The sequence below is a fragment of the Pituophis catenifer genome, unplaced genomic scaffold (genome assembly GCF_029215685.1).
Source record: "Pituophis catenifer annectens isolate HBS135680 unplaced genomic scaffold, rPitCat1.0.hap2 SCAF_7, whole genome shotgun sequence".
NCBI classification, from domain to species: domain Eukaryota; kingdom Metazoa; phylum Chordata; class Lepidosauria; order Squamata; family Colubridae; genus Pituophis; species Pituophis catenifer.
In genome coordinates, this window is record NW_027256887.1 from 44,846,025 (window position 1) to 44,864,868 (window position 18,844).

General features: G+C 37.8%; 1 protein-coding gene across 1 annotated transcript in view; it reads right to left on the reverse strand.

Moving 5' to 3' along the window:
* Positions 1 to 18,844, reverse strand: part of PTPRB (protein tyrosine phosphatase receptor type B) — a gene marked incomplete at its 5' end in the record, with an annotated part of 87,521 nt that overhangs the window by 41,122 nt on the left and 27,555 nt on the right. The window contains 8 exons of the mRNA XM_070947880.1: positions 128 to 391; positions 2,570 to 2,833; positions 6,236 to 6,502; positions 8,644 to 8,904; positions 11,030 to 11,299; positions 12,352 to 12,615; positions 13,658 to 13,915; positions 15,479 to 15,754. Of these exons, the coding sequence (XP_070803981.1) occupies positions 128 to 391; positions 2,570 to 2,833; positions 6,236 to 6,502; positions 8,644 to 8,904; positions 11,030 to 11,299; positions 12,352 to 12,615; positions 13,658 to 13,915; positions 15,479 to 15,754 (2,124 nt within the window). The remainder of the gene's footprint in view (positions 1 to 127; positions 392 to 2,569; positions 2,834 to 6,235; positions 6,503 to 8,643; positions 8,905 to 11,029; positions 11,300 to 12,351; positions 12,616 to 13,657; positions 13,916 to 15,478; positions 15,755 to 18,844) is intronic.

An 18,844-nucleotide genomic window follows, 5' to 3' on the forward strand; every position in this document is an offset into this window, starting at 1 on the left:
ACATAGGAAAACAGTCCTTAATAATCAGTCCAATTAATAAGATCCTCAGTTCAGATGTGTAATATTTAAATTGCAGTTTTAATTTTAAAGTATAACTTATTTGCATTATCCTTGAACATTCACTTACCTGTCCTTCCGTTGGCCCTTTCACTGGTTTCGTATTTTCCACTCCTTGTGCAAACAGTTACACTGTAAAGCCTTCCTGGAATCAGGTTAGTGAATACACATTCGTTGACATCCTTGGGGACAGTTTTCGTTTGAATGAAATCATTGTTGTGCTTGATGATCACTTCATAACTGTCGTAATCTCCAGTGGCATGTAGCCAGGATACCTTTAAATAGTCACTTCTTGCAGAATTGCTCACCGTGAGTCCCTGGACATTTGAAGGAACTGAAAAGATAAAACATATTTCAGTGTGCCGTTATATCTGATACAGTAAATGTCAACACACACTCAAAATAATTTGAGAAAGGAATTGGTATAGGTCAATTCTAAAGAAAGGATAAGCATTCTGACCTATCATATATGGTAAAATTTATCCTGATAGACATAGTCTTGTGCTGTGTAGATAGCAGCTGATGAGTATCTGGTTCTACGCCAGTAATTATTGAGCTACTAACATTACAAATGAGCCTTCTTATCTAGGCCAGAAAGATTTGTTTGGATATGTAAAAACTGAGCAAAATCCTACTTTTATCATCGTCTATATGAATGTCCCAGGGCTGTGGTATGAATTAATAAAATGAGGTGTCAAGCTTCAACAGTTGTATAATATGTTGTTGCCTAAATCAAAATGATGGGATTGTAGTCACTATATTAATCACTGTGTATTATATGTATATGTATATGTATGTGTATGTGTATGTGTATGTGTATGTGTATGTGTATGTGTATGTGTATGTGTATGTGTATGTACATGCATATATGTGTGTGTGTGTGTATTTATATATATATGCTTTGATTACATTGTTGCAACCAGCAATTATTGCATTTCAATTTTCCAACTATATTTGTCCACTTAACATAACCATGCAGCTGCTGAAACAGCCTTTTCAAATTATGATCCATGAATCACCAGTGGTCCATGGATGTCTACGAGGTGGTTAACTGCAGCTCTCTATGTTTCACAGTCATAATGTTCATGCTGGCTGAGTTCTACTTTTTTCCAAATTGACAGCCAGTCAGCTGGCCAGAGACTATTCACAACACTGCCAGCCAATTGGCCAGGACAAAATTGCTCACCACCTGAGTCCCACCTACCACCCCCACCCCCAATTCACCACTAATTAACTGGCCAGAACACAGCTATTCACTACTTCTTCTCCTGACTCAAACAGTAAATGCATAGTCAGTTTTGGAGTACACTTTAAATCAGGGGTCCCCAACCTTTTGGACCTCTGGGACCACCAAGTTCATAATTTTAAATCCTGCAGACCACTAATATGAATCCAGTGCGCCGCTTAAAGTGCCTGGACTCCCAGTGATGGGATGAGGTCCTTCAGGCACTCTCCCTACTCTCTCTTTCTCTCTTTCTCTCCCCGCTCTCTCTTCCACTCTTTCTCTCATTCTCTCTTTCTCTCTCCCCCCTCTTTCTCTCTCTCCCACTCATTCTCTCTCATTCTCTCTCTGATTCCCTGACTCTTTCTTTCTCTCTCTCTTTCTCTCTCTTTCATTCTGTCTCTTTCTCACATTCTCTGTCTCTCTCATTCTCTCTCTCATTCTCTCTCTGTCTCTCATTTTCTCTCTCTCTCTCTCTCTCTCTCTCTTTCATTCTCTCTCTCTCATTCTCTCTTTTCTTTCTCTCTCTCTCTCTCTCCCCCCTCCCACTCATTTCTCATTCTCAGTTCAAACAATATTTTGCTATTCACTTAAGAGCAAAGCTTGGTACTTGTTCCTTTCTTAACGTTATATAGCAGTGATGGCTAACCTTTTTTGGACCAAGTGTCCAAAGCACGTGGACCCCCAAAATGCAATGTATGCTACCCCCGCACATGTGCCCCACCTCCATGCATGCACGTGTGGCCTCCACACATGCGTCCCACCCCTGCACATGCACGCACCCCCCATACATGCCCTACCCCTTGCACACGCATGTGTGGCCCCTGCGCATGCACCCTATACATGCCGGCATGGCCCCCGCACATGCGCCCTGCCCCTTGTGCATGCACCCTGCCCCCGCACGTGCCCCTCACATATGCACACTTCCCACATGTGCCCTCCCCTCCATGCATGTGCGCAGCCCCCTCGCATGCTCCCCCCCATGCAAACATGGCAGAGACCTGAAGACCAGCTGGTTGGCAGGAAGCGTGCATGCATGTGCAGTGGAGATGAACTGGGATGACAGCTTGCGTGCCCACAGAGAGGGCGCTGAGTGCCACCTCAGGCACACGTGCCATAGGTTCGCCATCCCAGTTATATAGCATACAGCTCATGGAGAGACAATACATGCATGTGTGCGTGCATGTGTGTTTATCTCAAACATACCTAGAAGCTTTTACAATAGCTATGGTATTGTAGATCCATAGTTAGCTAAATATATTCAAACGTCTTCTTTCAGCTGTTGTTTACCTGTTCTTTCTTGACCAAAAGACTGGTTTTCGTATTTCCCACTCCTGGTTGTTATTGTCACATCATAGAGACGACCTGGTGTGAGAGTGTTGAAGGAGCACTCGCTGGTGGATTTTGCAATGGTGACGATATGAACAGCCTGACCTCCATGAGAGAGTGTCACCATGTAGCTATCCACATCCCCTGCAGCTGGCAGCCAGGAAACACTCAAATAATCACTCCGCCCTGAATTGTTCACCGTGACTCCACTTACACTGGAAGGAACTGTACATCAAAGCAACAGAAAGTTCTCAGTTTACCAGGTGTTCAGAGAAAGTTTCCTGATAAGGTCCAAATTTATAACAACAGAGAATTTTGTGACACCGAAAAATGACAAAAATGTGTATGTGCATAAGCATTTTTAGATCCCAGTCCTGAAGTGGAACTCTGATCTGAGAAAGTTTATGCAAAGTTAGTTGTTAGTTTTTAAGTTTCCATGAGATTCTTCATTCTTTTTCTGCAGAAAACTACTGGTAGTCCTTGAATTACAATCGTTCATTTAGCAACCGTTAGAAGTTATAATGGCATTGAAAATAGTGACTTACAACTAGTCTTCACACTTACAACTATCGTAACATCTTCATAGTCACATGATAAAAATTTGGGTGCTGGCAACTGGCATGTATTTATGACTGTTGCAGCATCCCAGAGTCACCTGATCCCCATTTCTAACCTTCTCAGCTGGTTTCTGACAAAGTCACTGGGGGAAGCCAGATTCACTTAGGGACCTCATGATTCTTTTAGCAGTGATTTGCCTAACAACAGTGGAAAAAAGATTATAAAATTGAGTGCAACTTGCTTAACCGCCTTACTTAGCAACCGATATTTTGGTCCCAACTGTCATTGTAAGCCTAGGACTACCTGTACCACTGTTCTTCTGGAGGCGTAGAGCTTCCTTCATCTAGATCAGGGATGTCAAACTGGCCAGCCCAGCTCCATGAATGGGAAAAGTGTCGTATAATATCACATGACAGCAACGTGATGGGGCGAGTTTGACACCTGTGATCTAGAAAACCAAGGCAAGGGGATTCTCTCTTTTTCTACTGAGAATCAATTCCCCTAGGGCAGTGTTTCTCAATCTTGGTAGCTTGAAGATGGGTGGACTTCAATTCTGGAAGTTGAAGTCCACCCATCTTCAAGCTTCCAAGGTTGAGAAATACTGCCCTAGGGATAATTTGTTGTGGGGAGGGACATTAGAATCGTAGGATGAGGCTGAAGCAGACACTGAGTGGAAAAATCAATACAAAAAGTGTTTTGAAAATGGTGCCCTTTCTCTCTACTTCATTCTCCCTCCAGTAGATGACAGCCTCCGTCCACCCCCCCCCCCGCCCAACTAATGTGATGGAGAAAAAATGAACTAAAAATGCTATGGGCTGATTGGGATCACTGTTACCCCAGGTAGAGAAAGGAGGTGCTTAGTCCTTCTGCCCCACTATATTTTGCTGTGTGGCCACAAGGAAATGAAAAATAAAACAGAGAGAAAAGCAGAGATAACTTATTCTGCTCTACATATTGTTTATACTGTACAGTAGAAATGAAGGGTGAAGCCTCCATTGTCCCTATATGGGACACTGCAGATTGGGGGAAATTAGTTTAGTTTAAAACAATCCTGGGATGGGGGCTAAAACAGCCCTGTAACCTTGATGCTGATTATGACATTCACAATACTCTCTTCTACAAACTTAATTAAATGTTTTGGACATCCAGAAGAAAAAAGTTACTTTGCACTTATGTTGCTAGTACAATAGTAGTTATTGAATCAGCAATTCTTGCAGATAAAAGGAATTTATATAGAGCTTAGGCACTAAACACTAATTAAAGGCATACACACACAAATAAATACAAGGAATCTTATTTACAGTTGTTCATCCATAGAAAAGCAAAATGATCAGCCAAACTTTTGGAGCTGCTGCAACATAATGCCTCACTTTCACAGAATGTTGCAGAGCAAACATTGATACATACATCATTTATAAATTTTGAAGTTGCCTGCCCTCTAGTGGAAAGACTTATGAACATTTTATCTGAGAATGAAGTTTAATTCTTTTCACGCTTGTTTTTCAAGTTTTTTTCAATAATTACCTGAATCATATAATAAAATTATATATCCTTAAAATTCCTGACTCTACTAAAATTTAGGCTTTTTAAATATATACATTCTGTAATTGAAAAGCATTAATTCAAGCATTCTACCTATCACTTAAGAAATTCACCAGATGACTGTCCAGTTTTCTTAAAAGTCAAAAGTTCGTGAGTGCTCATTATATGTTGTTCTGAAATCTCCATTTTAAAAATCAAATCAACTTTATTCTTAAAAGGAAAGAGTGTGTACATGATGGCATGTTTTTACGTAAGTTGAAGACTGGACAATCCCTGATACAAATGTGAATAAAGATCGATGAACAAATCTTTCATTATTTTCATTTGAAAATACTGAAAAATGTCAATCCAAAGAAAACAGTTTCAATTTGTGTGGTCAGGTGAATTTTCAGAAGATCTGAAAAAATAATTTAATCTGGGGTTTTTTGGGGGGGGGGAGGGATGAGGGTGGGCAGAGAGATTGCCTTCAAGTCAGTGTTGACTTCTGGCAGTGGTGGGTTGCTCCTGGTTTGCCCTGGTAGTGGCGGCGGCGGGAGGCTCTGCCCACCTGCCCAGACATCATCAAAGATGCTCTGCGCATGTGCAGAAGGTTCTGTGCATGCGCAGAAGCAATGCACGTGTGCAGAGCGCGCGTGCGTTCACGAGAGTGAACCGGTAGCGAAGGTAAGTGGAACCCACCCCCGACTTCTGGTGGCTGCCAGGACAAATCCCTGCAGTGTTAAGGCAAGATTTCAGAAGACGTTTGCTACTGCCCATTTCTTAGGGTTGAGAAGTAACTAGCTGAAAGTTACCCAGCTGGCTTCATGCCTAAGGCAGAACTAGAATTCAGAATATATCAGTTTTTACTCCAGTGCCTTAACTACCACATCAAACTGGCTATTGACCTGTAATTATACTCACACGTTATCTTTCAAGAAAAAAGTAAAGCTTTCTTTTTCTTACCTCACTCTATGCTCCATTTGAAGAATGCTTCGGAGTCCTTAGCCTTGTAAAGCAAACCACAACCTCACAAATGTTATTCAACCAACTGTCACCAGACATGTTGGCTAGTTCTATACCCCAGCCATGATTATTGGGCACCAAGTTAGAAATGGCTGTTCTAACACATTCAAGAATCGAGGAATATTTTTCTTTAAGAAGAAGACATTTTCAGTTATCATCATCACTTCCTCCACAACCACCATTGGACATTTTAATCCCCAATAACTACTATTATCCCAGCTGAGATTTATTCCTGATGATTTAATGGATTCAAATATGGAGCAATATGGAATCGATTTCCATTGCCTTTTTTCCAGAGTTATTTTATAAGTGCTGGTCCAGTCACTAGACTTTTCCAGACATTGTTTGACTTGTTAGTCTCCTACCCAAGTCCAACCAAGCAGCTTCTACCCCAACAAGTAAGTCAGAAGCCACCTGACCACTATTTTAAAGTATTGCTGATTTGGTTTCCTCTCTGAAGGACAGACATGACACAATCTTCTTAATATATTCACTCATGAATAAATGTATACATTATCGACCTACCTGTTCTTCCTTCAGCAATCACTTGTCTGGAAGATATTCCTCCACTAACAGTGGTAACAACCACTGAATAGAGTCCTCCAGGTTTTAAGGATTGGAAGTGGTACTTATCGGTATCACTGGAAACTGTGTCATTTTTTATGACAACATTTTCATGAATGACCAACACTTGGTATGAATCTACATCTCCTTTTGGCCTTATCCAGTTGGTGAATAGACTGTTGGTTGTTCCTTGGTTTGCTACACTTAAGCTCATCACTTGTGCTGGAACTGGAAGATCAGCATTATGGTTAATGAATTAAATTATGGTTTATATTTACATAAAAGTTCAAAATCATAACAGTAAAATCCATAAAGAGGTTCTTAAAAGTATGGTTAGTATCAATAAATTAACAAAATATAGGTAGCCCTCAACTTGCTATTCACAATTGAATAGCAATTTCTGTTGCTAAGTGAGACATTTGTTAAGTGAATTTTGTCCTATTTTATGGCCTTTCTTGCCACATTTGTTAAGTGAATCACTGCAATTTATTAATAACAGGGTTCTTAAGTGAATCTAGCTTTCCCATTGTTTTGTCAGAAGGACTCAAAAGTTGATTGCATTATCCCGAGATATTGCAACCATCAAAAATAAGTCAGTGGCCAAGTGTCTGAAGTTTGATCACATGACCATGGGATGCTGCAACGGTTGTCAGTGTGAAAAATGGTCATAAGTCACTTCTTTCAGTGCTGTTGTAACTTTGAATGGTCACTAAACAAACTTCTGTAAGTTGAGGACTACTTGTACATGGTTATATGTTCAAATGGTTTGAACGTCTGAAATTTGAAAATTATTGGTCTCTTGTGAACAAAAGCTCTTAGAATCAATTTTATTACTGGAGACTGGAACATTTCGCATACTTTTGCCAAGTATAGGCAGATCTCTTCAGTTTATTAATACTGATTTATTAAAAAGAGCACTGGTTACAGCATTTTTATTCCTTACAGGAGCCTACATGAAAATGAATGAAAATGCCATTTTGATGCAAGCCAACTGTAAAAATTTCCAAAAATCAAATGGATAGCATGATCCAATGAATATAGTTTACTTGCAGTTTACTTCAAAAGCCTTTCAATGAAGTTTTTCACTAAGAATTCTTAAATAAAAGTCACAGCATAAGAGGACAGATCTGCTTATGGGCAGAAACTAATTAAAGAAGCAGATGTAAGAATAATTCTATAGTTATTACAATGGAATATGTAAATACTGCAGTTTGCAATAAGCTGAACTTTATAATTTAATAATTAAGGAATGTAAAGTCATGGGTGAGGAGTGAGGTGATTGTATTTGCACATAAAACCAGCGATTAAGGATGGCTTAAAAAAAAGTGGTGGTGAAAATTTGCAAAAGGATCTTTTCAAAATGGAGGAACATGTAATGGCATGCAATTAAAGTTCAGTGTAAACAAGCAAACCGTGATGTGCACTGGGGCAAAACTTCTTAATGTTGCATATATGTATTTATATCTTATGGGCAAAAATTGACCAAGACAGATATATTGCAGTTGTGACAGTTCAAGAACAATATCAACATATCAAATAAATGCTATAAAAACATATCCCATGTGCAAAATCAAGCTGCTAATATTGTAAAGCCTTTAAACAGATCCCAGGTATTACAATTCTCAGAATATACTAGATATAGAAACTAACTATTGGACAGCTAGAAAATGTGCAGAAAAAAGGCAAGGAAAATGATTGGTTCTAAAGTAATTCCTCTCTAGGGAAATGTTACCATATTGATATGCCTTTAGAGGCAAAAATGTGAGTAAGATGATATGATAGATTTGATTCACTACCACAAGATGTACTGATAACTGCCAACTGAATTGCTTTAAAGTGACAAATTCATAAAGCATCAATTTATCAGGGGCTACTTGTTGTGATGGCGAGACATTTATCTCCAGCATCAGAAACAGTATGCTGATAAACAAAATTGAAATTGAAATTGCAAATATCTGGTTGACTACAATGGGAGCAGAGTGCTAGATAGAAGTAGTCCTTATTTAGAGACTGCCTCACCTAGCAACTGTCCAGAGTTGCAATGGTGATGGAAAAAATTTATGACAAATTTTCACATTTACGAGATCTTTTCAGGTTTATAAAGCATAGACCAGAAAACTGAAGTAAGAACATAAACACAATCATGGTTTCATTTAACCACCAAGTTGCCAGTCCCACTTCTGGTCTATGAGCTATACATGGCTTTGGATCAAATCTAGCTCTTCATGATTTGTATATTCTGAGTAGACATAATTTCTGTTTTATAGAAGACATGAAGTTTGAAAAGCAACGACTAAGGAAAACCATACAAGGTAGTTAGTTTTTTTTAAAAAAAAATCAGAACCAATAATATGTCGATAGTATGGTACCTGTATGACCCACAATTGAAGTCCAGTTACTCAAATCCCCACTTATGGTGGTGACATTAGCAGTGTACTTTCGTCCAGGAGACAGATCGGTGTAAGTGAACTCTTTGGCTTCCTTAGCCAGGGCCCTGTTAATGATTGTGAGGGACCGGTGTCCCAGTGAAACCACATAGTGATCCCAGTCAGACTGAGGGGTCGCCCACATGATTGTTAGAGATGATTCATTAGCATGCTTCACACGAAGCTGAAGGACTGGCTGTGGAGCTGGGGGGAGGGAAAAGAAATACTCTCACAATATTGAGGTTTTATGAGGAACTGCATTTTGAAAAGGAGTTAGTGATGCTGCTTTGACCAAAATTGTGAAGAAACACATTACAGATATGGTTAGTTGTAGTGCTATGGTTGAAAAAGACTTCATATGTGTTGTCTACCAACTGAGCTATGACATTACTCATAAGTAAAAAGCATTTCTTTCCTAAGTGAGCCTGGTTTCATAGCTTGTATGCTAGTTTTTCAGGCCAATGTGTTATTTTAATTTTTTTTTACTTTTCTCTGTTTGTGTCTGCAAGCTACTGAGTTGGTGTTAGAAGAGGTATGCTTTAAGTGCTGAGCACAGTTCCATTCCATCTGCCACTGAGCTATATTATTTAGAATTTGACATTTAATGAGAGACTTCAAACTGAGGAAAAAGCTTGTGGGAGTTGTCTTTATTCTGATGAGACTATTGAACAAATTGAGCATTTATTCTTGAAACCACAGTGGCTTTGTTCCTACAAAAAGCTAAATCAACAGGGAAGGATAATTAGGATGTTGTGGAAACACCAATAAAAGTAAATGACCCCATTCAATTAATCCTAGAGAGGGGAAGGTAAATTAGCCCTCAAAAGACTTAGTTATGACTACACCAACTCTACCTAGTCAGCCATGCTGTGGAGATATGTAACCAAGTGATCTATTTTAAAACAAAAGGAAAAACCAAAAGAAAAGAAAAAAGAAAAGAAAAATGGCCAGTGTTCATGATTTAACAATACATCCCCTAAAGTCTGATCAGTTGCAAGAGCCAAGCTATAAGAGAGCCAAGCCATTGTAACAGGGAGCATCCACAGAGGCAATAAAAAAAAAATCAGTTATGATCAAAAACATGCATCTTTCCATTCATATAGAAAAGAGATAATGCACGCAGGGAAGGGCTTTGATCTCATGGTGAAATAGCATGTGGGAAAGACCTTGGGAGATTGGCTAAAGAGATGCTGCCAAGAGAATGGTCAGTAAGAGACAGCATAGCCAGCAACTGGATCATGGTGTCTGAAAAGACACCCCTCCCCCATTTTTGGCAATGAAAAACAGAAGAGAGGATTGCACTTTCAAGCTTGCAAGATTCTGTGAGTCTGGCTTTACAATAAAGTAGAATTAACTCACCTAGTTGTGATTTCTGTCTAGTTCAGGCCACAAGGCCAACATTGATCATCAAGTCTCAAAAGACAATCCTCTGCATTTCCCCCTTAAAATTGTGAGAAACTAGGGAGCATGTCTTCTGAACCTCTCGCCTTGCCCACTATCCACTTGCAAACTATGCTGTCTCTTATCTGACCATTCTCTTGGCAGTGTCTCTTTGCCAAGTCTTTCAAGGTCTTTCCCATATTGTTACACATGGTTATGGAATCTCTCTTAATGAATGCAAAGATACAGCCTGTGTTAGGATATCATGGAACTGTCTAGTACTCCTACTGCAAGAAGTACTCCTGTGCTTTTTGATATATTTAGTGTGGCAGTATTATTAGAAACAGTGATAAGGAGATACATCTATATTAGTGACTGACTCAATTAGATGTATGATGAATTAAGTTTTCAGGTGGTCAGATTTCAAGAAAAGCAATAAAAGGTATGATCAAAACTATGTTTCTACTGCAACACTCCACTTTTGTTCAGGAATGGTACATTTCTGTAGCCCACAATAATATGCAATTTATAATTATAAAGAGTATAATGTCAAAAAGTCAAAATGTGTATAAAGTCTAAAGGATTAAAAGTGAGGGTGTAGCAGGAAAAACAATCAACACGAGGTGTAAGATAAGGCAGGGTTTCTGACCCTGGTCTTCTTATACACCCTCCTATCTTTTGTTTTCCAGACTACTCCCTTCCTTTTTGTAAAATTGGAGTTCTTAACTTTCTACCCACAGTAATTGCTTATTTCAGTGTCAACTGCCTTACTTTAATTGACTTAAAGTAATAGGTCTCAAATATTTTTAAGTACCTCACAGTCCCTTCAAATACAAGTAGTATTTGTATCCCATAATCTCATTTCAGAAAAAAAACTCTTTTTAAATTTTCAACATTTCTGCTGGCTATAATACAAAAAAAACCCCACTCAAACAAACCATTTTCTCACCTGTTCTGCCTTTGCAGTGGGCTTTATTCTGTAAGCCTCCACTTTCTACAGCAACAATCACCTCATATTGTCTTCCAGGAACGAGTGCTAAATCCCTGATGATGTATTCTCTTTTATCTTTCTCCAGAGTAGTATTCAGTAGTAATGTAGAGCGGTCAAACAATAAAATACGGTATTTGTCCCAGTCTCCCGTGGGGGGAAGCCAACTTACTTTCAGACATTTCAACCAACCCATGCTGTCTGCTTTCAATTCTGAAACTTCTTGGGGAACTGAAACACAGAATGCAAAATGATAACAGATAAAAGGGAACTGGTGTATCATAGAATAAATAATTCTTCCTTACATTGTTATTCTATTAGCATTAATTAATTCATTAGCTTCCTACTGCTAAACATCTAATTGCTTTTGAAAATTTTTACAAAGTCCCAATTTGTGACTTAAAATCCTATGCCTATATAATGTAAGATTTGCAACACATTGGCAGGATAGAATCACCACCTGAGGAGTTAGTAACCCTTTTTTCTATCTACAATATAGATTCTTCCTGTCATATATTCTGGTTCTCCATTTGGGACTGGGGACGTAGCTAGGGAAGAATAGCTGGACATAGGATTTATAGTAAAAATGTTAATCATTGTTTAATTTCAGCAAACTTCCCCTTTAACTGTGCTCAGTGGCTAAGATCCTGAGCTTGTCAATCAAAAGATTGGCAGTTCAGTGGTTTGAATCCCTAGTGCCGTGTAATGGGGTGAGCTCCCATTACTTGTCCCAGCTTCTGTCAACCTAGCAGTTCGAAAGCACGTAAAAATGCAAGTAGAAAAATAGGGACCATCTTTGGTGGGAAGGTAACAGTGCTCCATGTGCCTCTAGTGTTTAGTCAAGCCGGCCACATGACCACAGAGACGTCTTTGGACAATGCTGGCTCTTCGGCTTTGAAATGGAGATGAGCACTGACCCCTAGAGTTGGGAATGACTAGCACATGTGCGAGGGGAACCTTTACCTTTACCTTTATTCCACTTATAATATCATTATATTTTTATGGTGAAGGGTGAACATATTATTATAGAGATAAGACTTTAAGCAGACATACAATAATGTTGATAACAAATGAGGATATTGTATCTCAGGAATATTACAATCTTTTACACACATTTAATTCACGATTTACTAATTAGTGTTTCCTTTTGAAATAAGTAGGACCAGTGTAACTGTAATCTAAATCCAACCCATTTACTGCCCAGAGAACAATTGGCACAAAAAAAATAAATAAATCAAAATACTGATCAGATTAGAAGGTGTTTAGAAAAATTAGAAACATACTTGTCCTTCCATGAGCTGTCACTCTGGTGAATAATTCACCACTGATTGCATTGACATTCACTTCATACAGACTTCCAGAAATTAGCTTGTCAAAATAAGTCTCTGTGACTTGTGCTTGTACAATTTTACTTTCCTTAAAAGACCCATGTTGAAATAAGGTGACATTGTAGAAATCAAGGTTTCCTGAAGGCCTCTTCCATGACACTTTCAGTGTATCCAGACTATTATCATTAGCTACCATCAAATCTAAGACTTTGGCTGGAGCTATTAAAAAAAGAGTTAAAAAAATTAGTTACCAAGCAAAGTAGACCAAATACTTGCACCAGAGTTATAGGCATGCATAAAACTCACTTTTCAACATATTATTCTGTGGTGGTTCAGTGATTTCCTGTGTAACTTCAGTTCCTGCTTGCAAATTGAAGGATTTCCTTCTGGACCCCACTGAACCATCTCACAATAGCATGGGTGGAGATCTAGCATGATCACAGTGAGGATGGACTATTATGGATTTCTTTGAATTGATCTATGTACAAATCAGTAAGCTTTACACATCCTTACAGTTCTATATTAAAAAGATTTTGAGCTGGAAATAATTTTGTTATCAATACCGACAGTGTAATAAAGAGTATATAGTCTATAGGCTCCATTGGCTTAACATCAATATAATGCTTAGGATTAGATGTAGAGTTATATATTTTGATCAAAGTATTGTGAATCGTGTAACAATTCATAAAATATCTCATATAGTCCAATCACATTTATCACTTTTGAATATTGTAAATTTTGGACTTTATATTGCATATAGAATTGAATTTTGAATAAAATACAAGTGTTAACTATTTAACTGCTCTCAAAATGATCTGGCTTTTTTTTTGAGTAATTATAAGTTTCTAAACCGGAAACAGTAACATTGATGAAAACGACAAGATACACTTGGATATCTACTTTTATATTTAAAAATGGCAAGTGCTGACTATATTATATTTATTTACCCTCATCTGGTCACTGTCTCATGAAACTGAAACTCTGACAAATACCTGCTGGGAGCTAAGAGCTCTTTAACTGAGATGAATGGGACAATCCTTAGTGGAAGCATAAAATTAGAATAAAGTCTTCTTATTTTGAAACAGTTCAAGACGTAAACCACTTTTTTCTATTAAAGTCATAGGCATTTCTTATGACATTCTATTGCAGTTAATTTTAAGGACATTTATATGAATAAACCTGTGTTTTATTTTGAAAAAAGGGGCTTTATTTTACCCTTTAATTATGTATATTACACAGGAAAAGATTTATAAAATCTTACCAGTTCTTACTAGTCTTACATTATAGTTCTCCATCCCCTGAGCCTTGGAAATAATTGTCAAATTATATAGACATCCCGGTATTAATCCTGAAAAATTGTAGGACAAAATATCTTTCTCTAGATTCATCTGTTGAATTAGAATATCTTTCTCCAGCAAAACCAGCCTGTATTGATTCACATGACCAGCTCCTGGCAACCACGAAATATGGAATGACTGCATCTTACTCAAGATCTTGATATTTTTGACTGGTGAAGGAACTGTTAAAAGAAGGAAAGGGAGCAGTTTATATAAAGACTACTACAGTATCTGCCTTAAGTATATCCCTTTAAATCTACATTTTATTTAATAAACTTAACTAGATTTCAGTGAAACATTTATTTATGTTCTGAAGAGACATCCAAAATTTTTAGATTAAAATGTATGCATCAAGAAATATACTAACTTCATTAATGAAACCATACTTTTGTTCCAATCAAATTATATTTGGGGTATTAACTATGATTCTCTAAACTTTTTGGACTTTTTGCATCACTTGATTTCATACTACTTGGGAAAGCAACATCAGTCAAGACATTGTCTAATATCAGTTCAGGTTTTTTTCTTTTTATATTGTTATTGCATCTGCCATTGATATATGATGCCAAGGTAATAGTAACGGAGTTGGAAGGGACCTTGGAGGCAGTGATGAAATCTGAACTGGTTTACTACTGGTTCGCTGGCTGCACATATGCGCTGTGTGCATGCATGCGCAGTGCGCAACACGCACCAAATGCGAGGCGCACGCACGTGCAAAGGAGGCATGGGGTAAGTAGAACAGCATGTGGGGGGGGTGATTTTTACCTTTTAAAAGCATTTTTTAAAAGAAGCAGTGACTGGGCGATTGGGTGGACATGGGCGGGGGGGCAGGGATTTTTGCTACCGGTTCTCCAAACCACCTGCCACTATCGCTACTGGATCAGCTCATCCGGGCCAAACCGGGAGCATTTCACCCCTGCTTGGAGGTCATCTAGTCCAACCCCCTGCTCATGCAGGAGACTTATTCTAGGGATTTGAACTGTCAAACTGCCGACCTTTCTGATCGACAAGCTCAGTGTCTTAGACACTGATGTTTGTGACAGTAGAGAAATCCCTGCCATAGACTTTCTCATTCCAAAACCAAAACCAAAACCAAAAATTTAGGCCCTTCATTTACATTCAGGCCTAACAGAATTTCCAGCCATCTTGGTCAATATTTGACTATGAATTCTGGTAATTGCAGGTAATTCTGGTAATTCAATGGATCTGACAAGTTTATTTCCTCTCCCAATGCTACAGTGTGGATCACAGTTTATATACAATTATGGAAAATAGCATTTGAATGTACAGTATATTTATTGCTATAAATAATGTGAGAAAACTCACTTTATTACTATTTCTTAAATAACTAAACACCAATTTTTTGCTAAATGGTGGATTTCTACTGATTTTCATTGTTTGCAAATGTCCTCAGCAAACCAGAGTGTCATGAACATATAAATTATACATTAATTTCAATTATAAGTTAATATATAATTTAAATTAAATTAAATCATATACTTGCTCCCTGATGTATGAAGCAAGTACATAAGTCACCTTATTTATAAAATGATGTCAGCATGCATGTCTTGTCATTTGACATCCCATGGACCCCACAAACGTCTATGGCTATTCATAAACCATTTCAAAAAAATTTTAGGTCTAAGGAATTCTCATTTGTTCTCTTTTCTTTGTGGGAATAGAAATTATGAGCATAAGTGAAATAATATTGGTGAATATAATATTGTTACCACAAGCATTCTTACCAGTAGACCCACTGATGTCAACTGATGAGCTTTTTTTATTTCCAGCAACTGCTCTGATGGTGATGGTGTATTTATTGCCAGGGATGAGATTGGCAAATATCTGATCGCTTCTAGAAATGCCTCCAGGAACTAGTATCTCCTCCACTTTTTCGATGCCATTAAGTAATTGTAGCTCATACCAATCTACTTTCCCTAAGGATGGGCTCCACCAAACCTGTAAAGAGGTGGTTGTAACTTTGTCCTTCTTAATTTCAAATCTTGCAGGGGGCAACGGATCTATGAGTTTCCAACAAACAAAAACAAGGCAAACAAGGTGGAAATCAAATTAGCAAAGCCTATAATTAGCAAATTAGCAAAGCAAAGCAAAGTTACCCTCCCCAGCCTCCAGAGAGAGAGAGAGGGAGGGTTGGAGAGAGAGACACACATGGGAGGGAGGGAGGGAGGGGGGAGGGACACACACACACACACACACACACACACACACACACACACACAAACAGAAGCCCCTCACCCACCCCCAAGGCAGCCACATCCTTTACTAACTTGCTTTCCACCCCCGGGAGCATAACAAATTAAAGTTTAATTTGTGTGTATTGTTTAATGGACTGCTAAATTGGCCATGCCCACCCAGTCATATGCCCACCTAGCCATGCCAGCCCCCCAACAGTCTGAGGGACCGTGAATTGGCCCCCTTTTAAAAAGTTTGAGGACCCCTGATCTATATAATATACAAAGATGGGATTGTGCCTGAGCATGTTCTTTAGCTAGGTTGCACAGTAAAAGGAAGAACCACGGTCCAGGGAAAGGAGGAAAAAGACATTTTTTGGTGATGACTACAATATAAAGGCGACAAGACAATATTAGCCTAATTAACATTCTGTGCTGTTACAGAAAACTGTCAGGTGCTGCTTTGGTTAGTAACCAACCCTTATCAAATTTATTTAAATGCTTTCTGAAGTACCTTAGTTGAAAAAGTATGACCTAGAGGCAGCTACAATATGTGTTTTCTTTCAAATCCACTTCCTTCCTCACTATACAAAGTAAGAATATACAATGGCAAAATGCAGAGGGACTGTTTCCAATATGTAATCCCACCAGCTAGCTCTTATACTGCTTTTGTGTAGTAGTTTTCTTTTATCAATTCAGAGAACATCACAGTCCAGATTAAAACCCTTCAGGAGAGATGCATTTGCTCCTCACCGGATGAGGCTAGCAAAATTCACCAAAGAAGCAAGTTCGCTATCTAGCTTGCCAATCTGGTCTCATCCTTGTACTGTATTTTCCCCATTATGTACTCTTTCTGGATATAACTTTTTCTCCTAGATTTGTACTTACTAAAACAATGCATTGTTTCATAACTTGGTAGCTAAACCTTGTGATGGAACCGCTGCAATGCAAGACTGTAAGCCACAGACTGTCCTTGATAGTATCTGTTTCTACAGTCAGCACAAGAGACCCAAAATTAGGGACACCCTCAGTCTTGGGATTCATTGGGTGACTTTGAGCCTGTCATTGTCTCTCAACTCAATCTATCTCATTAGGTTGTTGCTGGGGGAAAAGTAGAAGGAAGTTTTACATATACCCTCTTAGCTCCTAAGTGAAAAGGATACAAATCAAATAATTGCATACATAAACAATTCCGAGATTAATTGGGCTGGCAAAGAAAATATATATGCGAACATACAACCCTCCAACACCAATTACTATATCAGCATCATCATTATAATCATCTTTTTATTGTACTGTATCTTATACGTTGCCTATAGCCATTAAGGCAATAGCGAGCATACAAATCGTATGTAGGAGTGTGTATGTGTGTGTAAGTGTGTAGACAGACACAGATGGATAAATTTATTCTTCCTCTTCTAGATTTTTTCACTAGTCACTAGATGGTCAATTAACTAAAATCAGATTAGTAATTTTTCTACCTGAACTAGTTACTTTTGAAGCTTCTCACACAACTTTTTCATTTTTCCTTTTGAAATTGGCATAACAGCAATATTTTAAATTTTGACTGAATCTTGGTTTTGATAAGAGAGGTATCCAACAGTTACCTCTCAATCAACTTTATAAGATATAAAGGTTTGTTAAAAAAATTTTTTTTTGAAGAGGTCATTTGGTAGAAGTTGGATCAAAAGAAACAACCTTCTTCCAAACCTATCCTCAGCTTTGAGAGGAGTGAGAGTTACAGCCTAAATAGCAGATAAACCACTTTAAGGGACTGAGGAAATGAACTATTTTGAATTTTGGAACGTATAGATGAAGAAAAATACTATAATAATCTCCTGGCTCTTAATATAAACAGATCTGCAAGTGACAAATTAGAGGTGGGATACAACTCCTAAAGCAAATGAAAAGATTGCGTGCGTAGAAGGCGAAGTTCAGAAATTCAGTCTTTATCTAATCTATCTAGCTCAGAACACAAAACACCCAGTCCTTTGGACATCCGCTAGAACAAAGGAACAATGAGTTTGGGAAGTGCCTGGCCTGAAACTCTGGTCTGGAAGCAAACACTTAAAAACCATTTGCATTGTTGCAAACTTCTTGACTGGCAAGTGCCCAAAAGCGATATATCATGGATATCAAATATTTCTATAAAGATATTTTACAATTTGTTGCACATATTCTAGCAAGAATAAGAAGATGTATACAAGAAATGAGCTTGATTAACTTTTATTTTTCACTTTTGTGTAATGATTTTAAAGAAATTCCCTATGCTTTCATGACATTAGACTTAGTTCAATTTTTATCTTGCATTTGGTATTTGTTCATTTAAACTTTAATAATACAGAATTTATTTAGTATAGAATCTTTATCTTTCCAGATAATTGACTTGAAAGAAAAATATGTTGACTAAATGCTATTGTATATACACAGCCAGATTGCTTTGAATCTATTATATAGAGCTTAAATGAAAACTTCATATACAATTTTAATTTTTTTTTGTCATGGGGCACAATTATTAATACAAGTGTATTAACATAATCTAATATTACTACTAGATTGAAAAAGGCAAATTGAAATATTAATTTAGGTATAAATCATGTTGTAAATGTATTGTCAGGAAAGTCAAGAAATTAAAACTTTGCTGCATATACACACACACACAAACACTGTGTTCAGATAGTGAAAGTTTCTATCTTTTACTGCTGTACTGTTTTTTTTTCTGCTGATGATCTACCTCTCCATCTTTCTCTCTATCCTTAGTTGCCCTTCTCTCTCTCTCTCTCTCTCTCTCTCCATTCGAAAAGGAACAAAGAATTTCTGAGATTAGATAAAGAATAGATGTTCTCTATGGATAGAGACAGATCTATTGATCTTGTAGTCAAATTGGAATAAGAAAAAATGTACCATTTGTTACTTATA